At 36.1% G+C, this 16263-nt stretch overlaps 1 protein-coding gene across 1 annotated transcript; it reads right to left on the minus strand.

Annotated features, from left to right (window-relative positions):
- Positions 1-1540: 1540 nt before the first annotated feature.
- Positions 1541-13772, minus strand: LOC121376098 (IgGFc-binding protein-like). The gene is made up of 3 exons (XM_041504255.1): positions 13622-13772; positions 2089-3341; positions 1541-1579 (listed from the first exon to the last, which is right to left on the minus strand). Exons 1-3 carry the CDS (start codon positions 13770-13772, stop codon positions 1541-1543), a joined length of 1443 nt encoding a protein of 480 aa, XP_041360189.1.
- Positions 13773-16263: the final 2491 nt, after the last annotated feature.

The raw sequence follows: 16263 nt of genomic DNA on the forward strand, positions 1-16263 counted from the left end.
AATTTCTGGTTTGACGAACGACTCATTTATCTTCTAAATTTCGATTGTGCAAATATGGAAAATTTTCTCGTACATTTTTGTGTAATTGGGTTGTAGAAGCGCCAGAAAATAGTTTCCAGAATAATATATTATATATATTTGTATCAAATGTGTTAATATTTTTCTCAAAGTAGTTATCGCCGGTGGTAAATAAGAGCTTATGTGTTGGTATAATATTACTACATATAAAATACACTAAAATATGCATTAATAAGCGACCCATTCTGTGATAGAATTGGGCCCATTTTTGTAATAAAAATAGATGCCCATATTATAATAAAACTAATACCCATTCTGTAATAACACATTGGGTCTACAATGCTTTCCATTCCGAGTCACGACGACAACTTGAGATTTGTTCATCTTGCAAACCGGTCTTAGTGGCCCATTGATTAAATCTTCCGGTGTTAGTCGCTTGGCAATTCAACGTGTATGAACTGAACTGTACAGTTTTTGTTGTTGTTGTTGTTGTTTTTGTTGTTGTTGTTTTTGTTGTTTTTTTATTGATTTTTTGTTTTTACAAACTCTATGTTGAACGACGATCACTTATTTTCGGTTGGAGATGGACGTTATATTTCGAGTAAGTTTGACAATATTTATCTTCTTTCTAGGTATAAACACAAATAGAAATTATTGTTCTGACAAAAACAATCCAATCCATCCCATATTCGCTCAAATACATTTTACTTATAAATAAAACAGAGTAGACGTATTCTAACATTTTATAATCACAACTGGGTACATATCAACTAAACAAATCTATTTCGACTCATTTTGAAAACCGATTTTGTACAAAAATTCGAAATACGTTTGTTCCATTGAAGATGTATGAATGGCATTAGGCATACTGAAGATGAACCACAACTTTAAAATAAAAATAATTGTATAGTTAATTGTGATCTGATTTCCTATTCTTGTTCTGTGAACACTCGCCATTAAGACTTAGTGCTTGTTAATCTAACCTAAGTTGGAAGGTGGAATGTGCGTATCGCAGTATACGTTAAAGGGACTAATTTGAGTTTATAGCAATTTAAACTTATTTTCGCCAAATATAACATTTTAATAAAATATTAAAATTACAATTTATTTACATTGTATTGTGTTGCTTTGAATACGGATATCTGTTACAGATTTGTACATTGGACAAATAGACAAATATATGCTTGGCCGTTTGATACCATTTATCTTACGAGTTGTTGAACGAAATTAATATCATCTCAAACATGCAGATGTAGTATTCTGTTTCTTAGGCATCTTTAAAAAAGGTTTTTCAAAGGGAAACAGGGCGCAGAGAATTGGCTGTGTTCAGAGTGTTATTGACAGACTGTACATATTAGGGCTAGAATCAGGAAATAAAATATATGGCCTGCTAAGAAATAATATGAGCTGCCGGAAATAGACAGTATTGGTTGAGTGGAGGGTCGGAGATAATGGGTGGACAATTATGACAAACGTAGATTTACACAATTATAATATAACAGAATTACAAGATCGGCCTGAGCTAAATGAAAGATGAGATGATCACGTATACATCTGGCTCCTGAAAAAAATACCAGAAACACATTAAATAAACAAACATTGGTATTCTAAACAACATGATTTATTTGTTATAATTAATATTAAAATAATCCTTCATATGTGTTCATGTGGGACAGGACTATTCCACCCTACATAATTTGTTGTCAGGTACGAGGCTTGTCGAGTCCCTGATATCATATTATGTACCCGAGGATGGAATAGCCCTGTCCCACATGGATACATAATGGAGGATCATTTTTCTCCCATCCAACAGATACAAAAACAAGCATTCTGGGAAAACGTGAAAAACCTACATTTTTTTTATCTTAGAATAAAATAATCATAATCATTGAAAAGATCGTACCCAAAAATGGTTTATATTGAAAGTATAAAACCGCAAATGATCATATAAGTCACGTGGTCATGCAAGACCGATTTATTCCGCATGGGCTGACGTCATGGAATACGCCAGGAATGGGAGAAATATACATATACGCGCGCACACAAACATACACATACATACATACATACCTGGTTAATTATATTTAAGTTGAATGCCAGTGGAAAAGCCTCGGTTGCACTTAATAGTAGATCTTCCGTACTGATGAAGCCCGCAATGGTTCCATACCCGTTGTTACTGGTGATGTCTTGAACTCCGTCAGTGAAGTTCGTACTCGTGACACTCCACTTAGAATCGCTGACCAGAACACGCCAATCGACCATAGGAATGTTATTCTTTTCCACAAAGTTGATGGACGCTGTCTCTGTCACGACAGTGATGAACACCGTGTGGATGGTGGATATTCTGAGTGTGTCATACTTCATGTACTGTGTGGTGGACGGCACTACTATGATGGCCGTGTCGCATTTCGCGAAACAACTGTCCAGAATCTGCACCACCATCACTGGCTTGGTGCTGTTGATGAACGCATCCTGATTGATTATGAATTGAGACACTTGTCCAGAATATTGCAGAAAGATCGAAGAGTAACCGGAGCTAACGGAGACCGCTGTGTTATCTTCCGTGGCTACGATCATGATCAGATCATTGAAATCATCCCGCTTAGGAGCTTGTACCACGATATACTCGGTGCCCAAAGCGTAGACTGGAATAAGCTGTTCGATTACCTGATCGTAAACTGGAAATGAAAAGTCAGTTTTCTCTCCGCCGCTGAAGACGGCAATACGTTTGTTGGCCTCCACCTCTGTACCGGACATATCTTCCTGACACACAATCTGCACACTTTCGTACCTGGCGAGTTGTATTTGAATTGTGTCGCCTTGTTTGTACCCAACGCCGTCGTGTTGGACAGTTGCTTTTGCCGTGGCTAGTCGGAGGCGGATTCTGACGACAGTGTTCGAATAGGCCGCTGTGACCACCATCTGACATTTACCCGTTTTACAGAGTGTCGCCACGAAGTAGTGCTTACCTAGAACGTCCACCGGTAAAATTCGGTACCCTCCAAGAGATTTGTCGTGTTCCAGACTCGTACCCGTGACGTAAGCGGAAATACTTTTGTCTGACGTCACAAGGACTGTTTTATTGGACAGGCCGTTCTGTCTGATGACGAGATCTCGATGCAGATTTATTTGTAACCCGGTGTTTCTTTGAAATGTATACGACTGATCGTATATCGACGTCATCAGAAGGGGCGTGGTCACGTTCACTTGGACGTCACCTCCGGCCGTTGTGCTCAGATCCAGGTAGAGGTAGTAATATGTTACTAGACCAGGAATTCGAGGAAATGTAAGCAGAAACTGCGTACCAAAGACGTCCGGATTTCCTAAAAAGAACACATATTCGTAATATAACATGCATAACAAACATAATACCTACTGTCGAGAAAATAGAAATAAATAAAATCATAGTTTTAAAAACATATCAGCCTAGATGCTTTATTAATTTAATACACCTGGGTTCAAATAGCAAACACATTTATGACGTATTTCATTCAGAAGGACGTAATATATGTAAATCCAAAAGAGAGAGAGAGAGAGAGAGAGAGAGAGAGAGAGAGAGAGAGAGAGAGAGAGAGAGAGAGAGAGAGAGAGAAATACACGAGTGGCCGTTAGATAACATTTATTTCACGAGTTGTTTTAAAATATATCTAACGAGCGAAAGCGACTTTGATACGTTTTTAAACAACGAGTTGTGAGATAAATGGTATCTAACGGACACGAATGTATTATTCTATTTCTTATATATCCCTCAGGCGTTGCCTTCCAGTTATCCTCAAAAATCAAGTTTTAAGCATATTTTAACATTTTTATCGACTAAAAGATATTTACAACCCTTTGCACTTGTAGCTGCCTTACGCGTCTTATACACATGATTACCAGGTTAACTATACGTCACAGTGTAATCGATTTCGACCGTGCTGGTTTTTTTTATTGAACGTATGACATTGGTGACCTGGTCATCACCTAGGAGCAGCCAGTCGTATGTCTTCAACTTGTTAACATACTTACGTGTGTAAACAACTATGTATTGTAAAAAAAATAACACATGGTGTTCTCACCAATGGGTGTGTGAGAAATATATATATATGAAAATCAATATAAGGAAACATGGTTATCGTAACAATATTTATGAAAATTAATATAACGAACCGTGATATCGTAACAAGATTTATGAAAATCGATATAGCGAAAGAAAATCAATACAGCGAAACACGATATCATAACAAGATTTATGAAAATCAATATAATGAAACACGATATCATAACAAGATTTATGAAAATCAATATAACGAAACACGATATCATAACAAGATTTATGAAAATCAATATAACGAAATACGATATCGGTACACAGAGTATTAAAACTAATCAAGGGAAACACGGTATATAACAACATTTGTGAAAATCAATCTATTAAAACACGGTATTGTGGCAAGATTTATAAATTTCAATATAGCGAACAGGATATCGTAACACGATTTATGAAAATCTATATAGCGAAATAGGATATCGTAACACGATTTATGAAAATCAATATAGCGAAACAGAATATCGTAACAAGATTAATGAACATCAATATAACGAAACAGGATATCATATCAAAATTTATGAACATCAATATAAGGAAACACGATATCATAAGAAAATTGATGAACACCAATATAGCAAAACACGATCGGTACATAATATATAAAAATCAATCAAGCGAAACACAGTACATGACAATATTTACGAAAATCAATCTAGCTAAACCCCATATCATGACAAGATTGATTAAGATCAGTCTAGCGAAACACGGTATCGTAACAAGATTGATTAAGATCAGTCTAGCGAAACACGATATCGTAACAAGATTCATTAAGGTCAATCTAGCGAAACACGGTAGGTATCATGACAAGACTGATTAAAAGATCTGTATATTTAAAATAATCGATATAGCGATACCCGGTATCGTAACAAGGTTTACGAAAATTAATATCATAACACGGTTTATGAAAATACGAGAAGGTATTATATAGCGGTACACGGTATCGTAAGAAAATTTAAAAAAAAACAAGAAGTCTATTGCCCTATAGGTAGTACTAAACCAAATAACTTCCGGCTGGGTCAAAGTTCGAGGTGCACCCAACTTTTGATAGAGAAGTGAACACCACAAGTCCTGTGATTGGTTATAAATGTGAGTGTGTTGGTTGTAAAAAAAATTAGTTTCATCTGGGCTAAAAATGTATGCAATTTTATTTCATCTAGTACCACTGTGTCAAGTAGCCTTGTGCTTGGAACATGTATGGGGTATCTGTAAAAAAAGGTACTCAAATTTTGTGCGGAACTAGGGTAGTCATAGACGCTACCCGTTATCTCAGAAATGAGCAGCTTGACACCCACTTTTTTGTGATTCACTTTAAGGGTGAGGGGTGGTAGTATTTATATCCATGGCGTTTATGTCGATTGATACGATGCAGGTAGGAGGTTTAGCTACATGTGTTACTATTGTCGTCTATGGGATTTGATTTGGTAATATACACCCTATAGCACATATTCAGTGCATAATAAAACATATTATGATTTTGTCATTTTATTTAATTAAACTATACTGGTTTATTAATTAGCCGTCACTGGACCATGCAAGTTCACACTGACCTTGACCTTGACAATGATCACTGTACATGGCTCTGAATGGAGTTTGAATTAAAGTTAGCACTGAGGAAAAGTTGGTTTTGACCTATAATTCATACTGTAAAGATTTCAATAATTACCTTTTGCATGGTATTTGACTTGTCATATACACCTGCTGTTAAAGGGACATTCCTGAGTTTCCTGCAATTTTTAAGATGTTATCGCCTAATAGAGACTTTTTAACGATTGTAATTACATATGAAATATATTTTTTGTGCATAACATATTAGTGGCTCTATATTAAACGCGTTTCTGGTCGTTCTAATATTTGTACTAGGTTACATTTAATTTTATTTCCTAAAATATTGTTTTTTCGTACGTACGAAATTATTTGAAGACAAAATCCAGTTTGGATTTCTTATAAATATTAAGATGACCAGAAACATATTTAATATACAGACACTGATATTCTAAACAAGAAAATATATGTAATATGTAAGTTTAATCGTAGAAATATTTTATTAGTCGGAAACATCTTACAATGCAGCAAACTCAGGAATGTCCCTTTACACTGTAATATGGTATTATATATAGGCAACCTGAACGAAGATTTTAATAGCAATTTACCTTTATATTAAAAATAGCATGTGCCAACAGTGGGTTAATGTCTTTAGTTTCCATTAATATAGTTAATTGTTCATGTGTGAAATTTTGAAAACTCAAATTTGTAGAGAACTCGACTTTTATTGTCATTTTCACATATTTATAGGGTTCTAAGGTGCATTTTAGAAACAACTGTAGTTTTATGGAACATGTTAAGTAAATTTGAAGAACTACTTTACAAAAGACATAATTAAATTTGTTGTCACTATTGTGTCTTATGTTCTTATTTATGCATAACAATAAGCTTGTTAAACATATATTTAGATATCCAGATCATTTTGTTTTTAATAATCACTCAGTTTGCTCTCCTGAAGAGCATTTCAAGTGTATACTAGATTCAGAACCATTTTTCAGATTTGATTATCTCCATTGGAGTAAGTCGATACTTTATTTTCTTGATAAAGCTGTATTACACAATGTTACTGGCTAAATAAAATGCTGGGTCAAAGGTCGAGGAGTACACAACATTTGATAGGGAAGTGAACACCACAAGTCCTGTGATTGGTGATAAATGCGAGTGTGTTGGTTGTAAAAAACAAAATGTTTCATGTGGGCAGAAAATGTATGCACTTTTATTTCATCTAGTACCACTGTGTCAAGTAGCCTTCTTCTTGAAACATGTATGGGGTACGTGTAAAAAACAAAACCTAAAATTTTGTGCAGAACTAGGGTTGTCATAGACGCTACCCGTTATCTCATAAAGGAGCAGCTTGACCTCCAATTTGTTTGTTTTTCACTTTAAATGTGAGGGTAGTAATATTTATATCCGTGGTATTTATGTCGATTAATACGCTGTGGGTAGGAATTTTAGCCACATATGTTACTATTGTCGTCTATGGGAATTGATTTAGTAGTATACACCCTATGGAGTGATGCTTTTGTTGTACAAATAGCCTTAGCTAATTCAAAACCTACAGAGGTTTTTGTAAACTGGAAATAAGTCAACTTCGTGCATTTTAGATGATGCACTGTATATGAAATATATCGGGGTTTAGGTTTTTTTCACGCGTATGTAAAGAAAACAAGTATTGAATATGAATTAAACGTAACATTTGCAAAAGACGTAGGGTCTAAACAACATAATTATAGTAAACGTTGACATTATCGGCAATAACAATTCAGTTGGTACATTGGAACCTGCATTCTTGTGGTCAGAGCACATCCACTCCATACATTAGGAAGCAGGATGGCATGTAGCTAAATGATAGAGCACTTGTCTAAGGCGTGATGGGTTTCAGGATCGATCTCCCTCGATGGACTACTCTCCCACGCACCCCTCCCCCCCCCCCCCCCCCCCACACACACATATCCGAATTAGACACGAAAGGCATGCACGTCTCATATCAAAAATTGCATCTTTACATAAGACAGAGTCTTAGTAAAAGTCGTGACTGCTTCCTTGATAAAATAACATTTAATCTTTCTATTAAATGAAGTTATCAAAGTAACAACGATATAATTATTTGCCATTTAAATTGTTTTATTGACTCTCTTAGCAATAGATGCATATTCAGAAGCTTGAAATAACAAATTATTAGGGTTTGTGTTCTGTCAAATTTATTATCAATTGTGACGTTACATCGCATTGTTATAAGTGACGTCATATCGAGGTATGGCGTAAGTTAGTTATTTAAAATTTTCGTCGAATATTTGCAAACAAATGAAACCCTCCCACCCTATATCCCTCTACGTTTAAATTGTTTGCAGATTTGCTGCTGGTGTGTTATTTTATCATTTAAGATTGGAAAATCCAATGTACTATATGAAGACTGTTCAACGAAATCGTCACAGCTAAATGTGTGATCACTCACATGATTAAATCTAGACAATACTGAAAGTTGCGGACATTAGATATTTGTAATAATGACATTTTCCTGCGGTACACATTAAATCAGGGAAAATATGTTTGTTAGGTTTGTACTCGTTTAAGACTGGTCATGAATATTCATGAACAAAATCAGGCTGCACTTGTGAAATGTGTGCGCAAAAAGAAGCACGTGTGTTCAGAGTTCATTTTAGCTTGCGTCTGAACCAGTTATAGCACCAAATGCTAATTCATCGTCCTCCATTTTATGTCAGTTTCTACGAGTCACGAAGTATCGAAAACTTGCCGATCGAAATTGTATGACGGTACGACATTATCATTATAATAATAAAAATAACTAACCTATATATAAGCAAGGCCGTTTTATATTCCCTATCGTGACCGCTTCGTATTGTCGACGTGCACAGTAAACATATTTAAACAGTATATCTCTTAGATTATGCATAAATGATGATGTGGAATCTATATCACGTAGCCAGTGTTTTGGATAATGTGAGAGTCCGTGTATCAGGCATAAACTAATGGTAACTTTATCGATCTAACTGTATTCTTATCTAAATGTAGGCTACTTGAAGACAAAAATATAAGTTTAAGGGATAGGCCCTTGGTGATGCAGACCAAGTGACCATCAGCAAAATAAAGGATATAGTTCACAGGAGAAATGCATTATTGTCTTTGTTAGTCTGTATAGGACTACTGCTGTTTATCATTGTAGTATTCATGAACTGTAAACTATACGCGTACGGTAAGGCTAAGAGATCAGTATTGATTGGGATGGAATTTCATATGTATATGTTTGTATTTTCTAACATCTCAGCTTCAAAAAGTAAACGGTACCAACATAGTGTTGGGTAGTATATACTTATATATACGGTGTTTACATATATTCTATGATTCTTTATTGACAACAGAAACTGCATTGCAGGGTTAGATTTATACATGCAAGTATTTGAAATATTATACTTTTAACAACTCTGACACCTGCTCCAAACCAGTTCGTTATAACAAATACCTAAACTGTTCAGGTAATCATCTGTTTATGCATAGGTTTACGGGCACATTGTTTGGTGGTGGTGGGGGGGGGGGGGGGGAGGTCAGAACTGAACTTGCCAGAATGACATGTGACGTCATCTGACATCCTTGCCCGAATGACCAGACAATTTTTGCCCGAATAGACTTGGTATCAGGAAAACAGATCTATTATAAATGTAATTCAGATCGGGTGGCATTACGTTTTCCGTCACCTTTACAAAATGCCGTCTTGTAACCACAGAGTATACCATTCCTTTCAACAGGCATACATTGATATCAATAGCGATATAGACTACCTGGTTATTTGTGAGAGAAATACTTCTATTTACACCAGCTAGATTCTACTCGCACCGCAACTCAACTAATTGTAGTAATCTATTATTTGTCCACACTTGTGAAGTAGCATCATTGCAAAAAAGTGTTAATATATATATATATATATATATATATATATATATATATATATATATGTAGAGTTACCATTGGTGAGCCAATTGTTGATCTCCCATTACACATTTAAGCTATCTCCTATAGGTTTGATATCACAGAAAGATGACACCTACACAATATTAAACGATGGATGTGAAAAGTGGGGCCTCAATAAGTCAATATTTACAAATGTGTAAACATGCAATTGTAAACAAATCTTATATGTAAAACGACACACATCAAACATGATAGTATGTTATGAACTTGTCCGTTCCCTCCTTTTATAAGCAGAAGTATCTGCATTGTAACATATTGGTTAAACCAATACACACTGATAACGTGTTGATGAATGTATAAGAAAAGTATACGCAACTACATGTAACTGGGTCAGTCCAGAGCGGAAAGTATTGTTCAACACTTGTATAACGGTTAAATGAAGTGCTGAGAAATGTATTTCTTCACCATTAAAACAGAGAATAGCAGATCAGTTTATCCGGTCTGTGTTACTGTCATGTTGGGATTTGTATTTGCATCAGTTCCATCGTCTGAAATGTAAGAACAATTATTTAACATTTTCCGCGACAATCGATTATGAATTTTATAATCTATCATCACATTGGTAAAGCCAAACCGATCAGTTTTCGATTATAACCGATCACTGGAACTTCACTAGTTTACTGTACTAGATACGTCACCATAATGAATTTGCAAACATATTGCCAATAGTGTATCCTTTAAATCTTATCTACAGACACCTATTGCATTCAGTCGATTTAAGCACGTAAATACAGTTTCGGTTGGTTGGTGTACACTTCTATCTTACGTCTATAAACTCGGGATCTAGCCTAAATTATTTCATTTACCCAGACTAAGGTTCCGTTAATTATTACACATTTGATACAGCAATTAAAATGATAATTAGTTTGGTACTTTGACAGGCAAGGTGGATATCAAAGTTTGCCAATAGGCTGTTCATTATGTGCCTTGTTTCTTCATATATAGAATGACTATTTAAATTTCATTAACAAAAGGAAACTGATAAATTATTTATATCATTATTTATTTGGTGGTCGAAAGATACACAGAACATATTTCATTGATTTTTATGAAATTGAGGTTTGATGTACTTGAGAAAGTCAGAATTAGGTTAAATAGCCATTAAGCTGCATAATTAAATCGTTTGGGTGGATACATAAAATGCCTTGATATTATACCATCAAATTCTTATTTATTTTCCCCGACCAGGTTCATTTATCTTCTCCTGGTAACAACTGCACGTTTTTTCAGTGCTTTGTAACTACCACTGATAATGTATGTCATTCAAGTGGAGAAGTCGGTCCATTGCAGTTTTGTGGGTAGCCGCTGGCTGACATGGCATATATACAATTGGCCACGGCGTGGTTCTGTTGGTGGTGGCTGAGATCCGTATGCTGACGCTAGATCTCGCCATGTGGCAGTTTCTCGCTCAACAACAGTACCGTTTATTTATTTATTTGGATTTTATTTGAATTGGATTTTCACCGATGATTTATTTGCATATTTGCGACATGTGTACATCTGGTTCCAGTGTGCACTGTTGCTGAATTTCAGCAAACATAATTTTCACATATTTACAATTTTCAATGTATTATTTCTTTTGCATATGTATTTATCTATTTGTGTCATTTATTTATATTTGGGTTGCCCATTTGCCCTATTTTCAGGTGGTAAACTTAAATTAAGCCATGGCTAATTCAGCCAATAAACAAATAAACACATAATAGTTTGTATAGTTATCTTTGATAACACTATCAAGTGCTCGTCTTTAAACCCATCAGGCCCCCCCCCCCCCCCCCCCCCCCCCACACACACACCTGAATATTCATAGATCTGCCTCTGGCGCCTCGTACATCGTGATGCAGAAAATGTCATGTTTAGATGAATAAAGTGTACACTTGACTCGTATCCTCTTTCACATCAAAATACTGCGATACAGCAGACTATTGTTATAATAAAATAAATCTTCCTGGTTGATAAAACAGACCAGAACTGAGAATCTGCCTAAAATGTCGCCTCTTCAAGTTATCATTTACATTGTGGTTGTATATTCTGTTCTTCAGGCTGTAGAATCGCAAGGTAAACACATTCGCGGATGTTGGTTATGGTTTATTGTTGTTGTTTTGGGTTGGGGTGGTGTCTTCTTATTGGGGAGGGGGGGGGGGGTGGGGGTGGAGAAGAGGTATTTATTATGTATTTATTTATTTATTTATCTATCTATCTATCTATCTATTTATTTATTTTAAGATATATGTTACTCAGTCTCATATGCACGCACTGACGCATAAACACACACGTGATATTGATAGTCATTAGCTGATCTTAATATAAAATGTAATATTTCTGGAAGAGATAAATGTATCATCTATTGATGGGATTCGATCCAGGAGCTCTCTGTGTAAGACTTTATAAGAACTCTAGCAACTGAGCTTGGAAAATGTCCACTAGCTAGTTGTTATTACCGATTGGATCACATTATTTCAACAATACTGTAAACCAGTCCGCAATCAAGTGAATATACGTCCCGGGGCTGTGGACCATGAATAGCTCAATTGCTACAACTCGTGGAAGTGTTAAAACTGTAGGTTGCAATGTACCGAAACAGAGTTTGTTTTGTTTAACGACACCACTAGAGTGCAGTGATTTATTAATCCTCGGCTACCGGATATCAAATTTTCCGTAATTTTGACATATAGTATTAGAGAGGAAACCCGCTACATTTTGTCCATCAGTAGCAAGGGATGTTTTATATGCACACTCCCACATACAGGATAGCACATACCACGGCTTTTGATATACCAGTCGTCGTGCACTGTCTGGAGAGATAAATAACCCAATGGGCCCACCGATGTGGATCGATCCCAAACCGACCGCGCATCAAGCGCGTTTTATCACTGGGCTACGTACCGCCCGCAAATAAGAGAGTTCCGTGTCAAAGTCGGACGTCAAATATTTATTTAGTAAAAACAGCAGCGGCTTTGATTTGTAGTAGGGTCGATTCCCGTCGGTGCGCTCACAGGGCTATTTCGTGTTGCTGCCAGAGCACTACGACTGTCATATTAAAGGCCGTGGTATGTGCTATCCTGTCTGTGGGATGATGCATATGAAAGACTCCATGCTACTAATTGAAAAATATAGCGGGTTTCCTCTCTAACACAACATGTCAGAGTTAGAAAATGGTTGACGTCCAACAGCCGTTGATTAATAAATCAATATTCTTTAGTGGTGGGGTTAAACAAAACACATTTTTTAACTGACTGTTAATAATTAGTGACATTGATTATTTGTGCAAGTAATAGTACCACTGTGAATAAATAAATAAATACACTTTTATTTCCTGTAGAGTTTTTATGTATTATTCACATCAGACAAAAAACAAAACAAAACAGTGCAAGGTCCCACCAAAAATGGAACTGCGATTTTCATCAAAAACGAGGGTTACTAATAAAAAACAACAACATCCATATCATTTCTTAAATAGTATGTGACCTCTTATATTTTGGCAAATAGATTAAATACTTTTTATTGGTGTAGCCTACTGCCCGGGAGTGTTGGTGTGAGCCACCATCTTTATTAGGTCAGAAGAACACGAACAACGAACAACATTAACACAACTTTACTTTACAGACAAACATTTAACAAGTGACCAGCTGATCCACACGATACAGGAAACACGAGAACCACGAGACATGCGCGCGCACATAACACGATACGAATCATACCGAAGTACAACGAATGCTCACAACACCGAACAATGACGAATGTTCACGGACAATGACGAGTGTTCTTCGTCGATTGACTTGTTAAGTCCCACATTCCTTTCCCCCTAAGATGTTGTATCAAGGATGACCAAGTCTTTGCTGACTATCACAGACTCACGATGATGTCGTTCCATATTAGTTACACACAGAAAATCACCATACACTTTTGATACAGTGGAACCAGTTCTAAAGTGTTGTTTCTTAAACTTCAGACCAGTCAGTATTTTAACAGCAACACACTGACCAACAGTGAAATCACGCTTAACACCTTTACTTGATTTTTCCATGGTTAGATGTTTTCTAGTTAATTGTTTCTCTCGACAACAGTTCCAGATTTCTCTTAAACCCTGTTCCTCTTCCCCATCAAGAAAGTTACTATCCTGGCCAGAACTCATTTGGAAAACTGGACTCGATCTTCCAAACATAGCATAATATGGAGGAATACCTGTTGTTCTATTTGTCACCGCATTATGGGCTGCTACAATTTTAGGAAGCACAACATCCCACTGTTTTTTCGTTTCAGCAGTTTTTAGCAATGGAGGTTTTAAAGTTCTATGAGCACGTTTCACAGGATTAGCTTGTGGTCTATGAATAGGTGTATAACTGCTTTCAACATTCCACTCCTTAAGAAAAACTCTTGAATTCATAAGATGTGAACACTGAACCATTATCCATATGCAGGTATTCAGGAGGACCAAAAATAGAGAAAATATGATTCAATACTTTCTTTGCAGATGCAGTTGTTTGTGAACTAACCGGAATCGCAAACACAAATCTTGTTAAATCGTCTTTAAATGTAAACATGTATGCATAGCCCCCAATTGTCCTTGGAATCGGTCCCACGAAATCACAGTGCACAATATGCCATGGTTTAATAGCAGTTCTTGTCATACTTAAAGTACATTTAGGAATAACATGTGGACCTTCTAGACATTGTTTACATGTAGCTATGTATAATTGAACTTCTCTTAAGGTTATTGACTGATCAATTTCTTTAGCTAACTCTAATGTTCTCTCAGCACCAAATGAGCCACTACATGACAGCGTTTTATTAGATCTAGACGTTCTGCTTGACTTCTTGTCACTGCTGACACAGGTAATTCAGATCCATCATATAATGACGCACGACTCAGAACAACACTTGGAATGTTATCTTTACCCTTAACATACACAATCTGATAATCATATTCCGAAAGTTCTAAACTCCAGCGAGCACACTTAGGTGAATTTGAACTTGTAATGTATATCCGTGGTTTATGATCTGTTCGAATAACAAATTTCCTGCCATACAAGAATTCACGAAACTTCCAAACCGACCAAATAATTCCCAGCGCCTCACGATGGATGGTTGAATAATTACGTTCCGTTTTAGAAAGTTTCTTTGAAGCAAACGCAATTGGATGTTCATAACCATTATTTTCTTGTAGAAGTACCCCAGCTAAATCAGTGTTGCTTGCATCAGTTTGTACAATAAACGGCGGAGCATCGTCATCAAAATTAGGATGTACTAGCAATGGTTTTGATGTAATGGAAGATTTTAACTTTTCAAATGCTTGTTCTTGTTTTTCAGTCCATTCATATAACTTTTTCTCCACAATACAACTCAATGGCAAGGCAATATCAGAAAAATTTAAAATGAATCTTTGAAAAAATGTGCAAAGTCCTAAAAATTAATGAACCTCTTCCCAAGCCCTAGGTAATGGAAATTCACGAACTGCTTTCAAAAGAAGTTTTTCAAATTCCTTTTCATTTTTACATTCTTGAACATTTGAGCATACCCCAACTGACTGACAACGATATATCTTTTTGCTTGTCGTACTCCAATTTAAAATAAGCAAGTATGCCTCATCTTCAGAAACAATAGACCTACCAACATATAAACCTGTTTTGTATTCAAAGTTTTCATTTCTTTCTATTAACAAACTAGATGTCCCATTCATTTGTGATTTATCGACAGTCACGCGGCAAATTTTCTGAGATCTAGGAGGAATAAACTTTGGTGGTTTTGCAGACTGACACATAATACTATTCAATTGTTCTTTAAGTTTTTCTCCACGAACCCCTTCAAAAAACCTTTGGACACAAAGTTCTTCTTTATTACCTTTAGCAAAAGAAGGATAAGCTTCGTCAACTTTATTTCTTAGTCTATGGGCAAATTCATCAACAGTTTCATTAAAATACTGAGACATTTTGTGAAAATCTCCCGCTGCATTTTGCTTTTTTTCTGCGGACCTGTCAAACTCTTTAATAAGATGATCTCTCAAAGAAGTATAAGTTTCTTTGTGTTCAACAGGTAAATCACGGAATTCTCGTGTACACCAACCTGTGGGGAGAATAAGAGCTAAGCTTCTTAGTTTTGTTTCATCATTCCAACCAAACCCCCATGCTTTAACTTCATAAATGTCATTAATGTACTGCGAAAATGTCACTTTTTTTCGGATCAAACATAGGCATTTTCAATTGAGAAAACTGCTTACTTTGAGTGTCTGCAACATTACCTTCCTCACCCATATTTCACGCCAATACGAATGTTATAGTCAACCAATATCGACACACGATAGCGAGTACGACACACACACCCAGCGGCCCGACTGACTTCGAAGAAACACGTGCTGACATTCAAGGTCACTGTTGACAAACAACTTTCCAAGATAAAACATTTTCCACTCACGACCGAAACAGTTCTGTAATAAACGTACAGCCGTTCTTGAAGCTTTTACCACTTTAACCGCTGCCACCAAATGTGAGCCACCATCTCTATTAGGTCAGAAGAACACGAACAATGAACAACATTAACACAACTTTACTTTACAGACAAACATTTAACAAGTGACCAGCTGATCCACACGATACAGGAAACACGAGAACCACGAGACATGCGCGCGC

This window comes from Gigantopelta aegis, chromosome 1, assembly GCF_016097555.1.
Source record: "Gigantopelta aegis isolate Gae_Host chromosome 1, Gae_host_genome, whole genome shotgun sequence".
In the NCBI taxonomy this organism is placed as follows: Eukaryota; Metazoa; Mollusca; class Gastropoda; order Neomphalida; family Peltospiridae; genus Gigantopelta; species Gigantopelta aegis.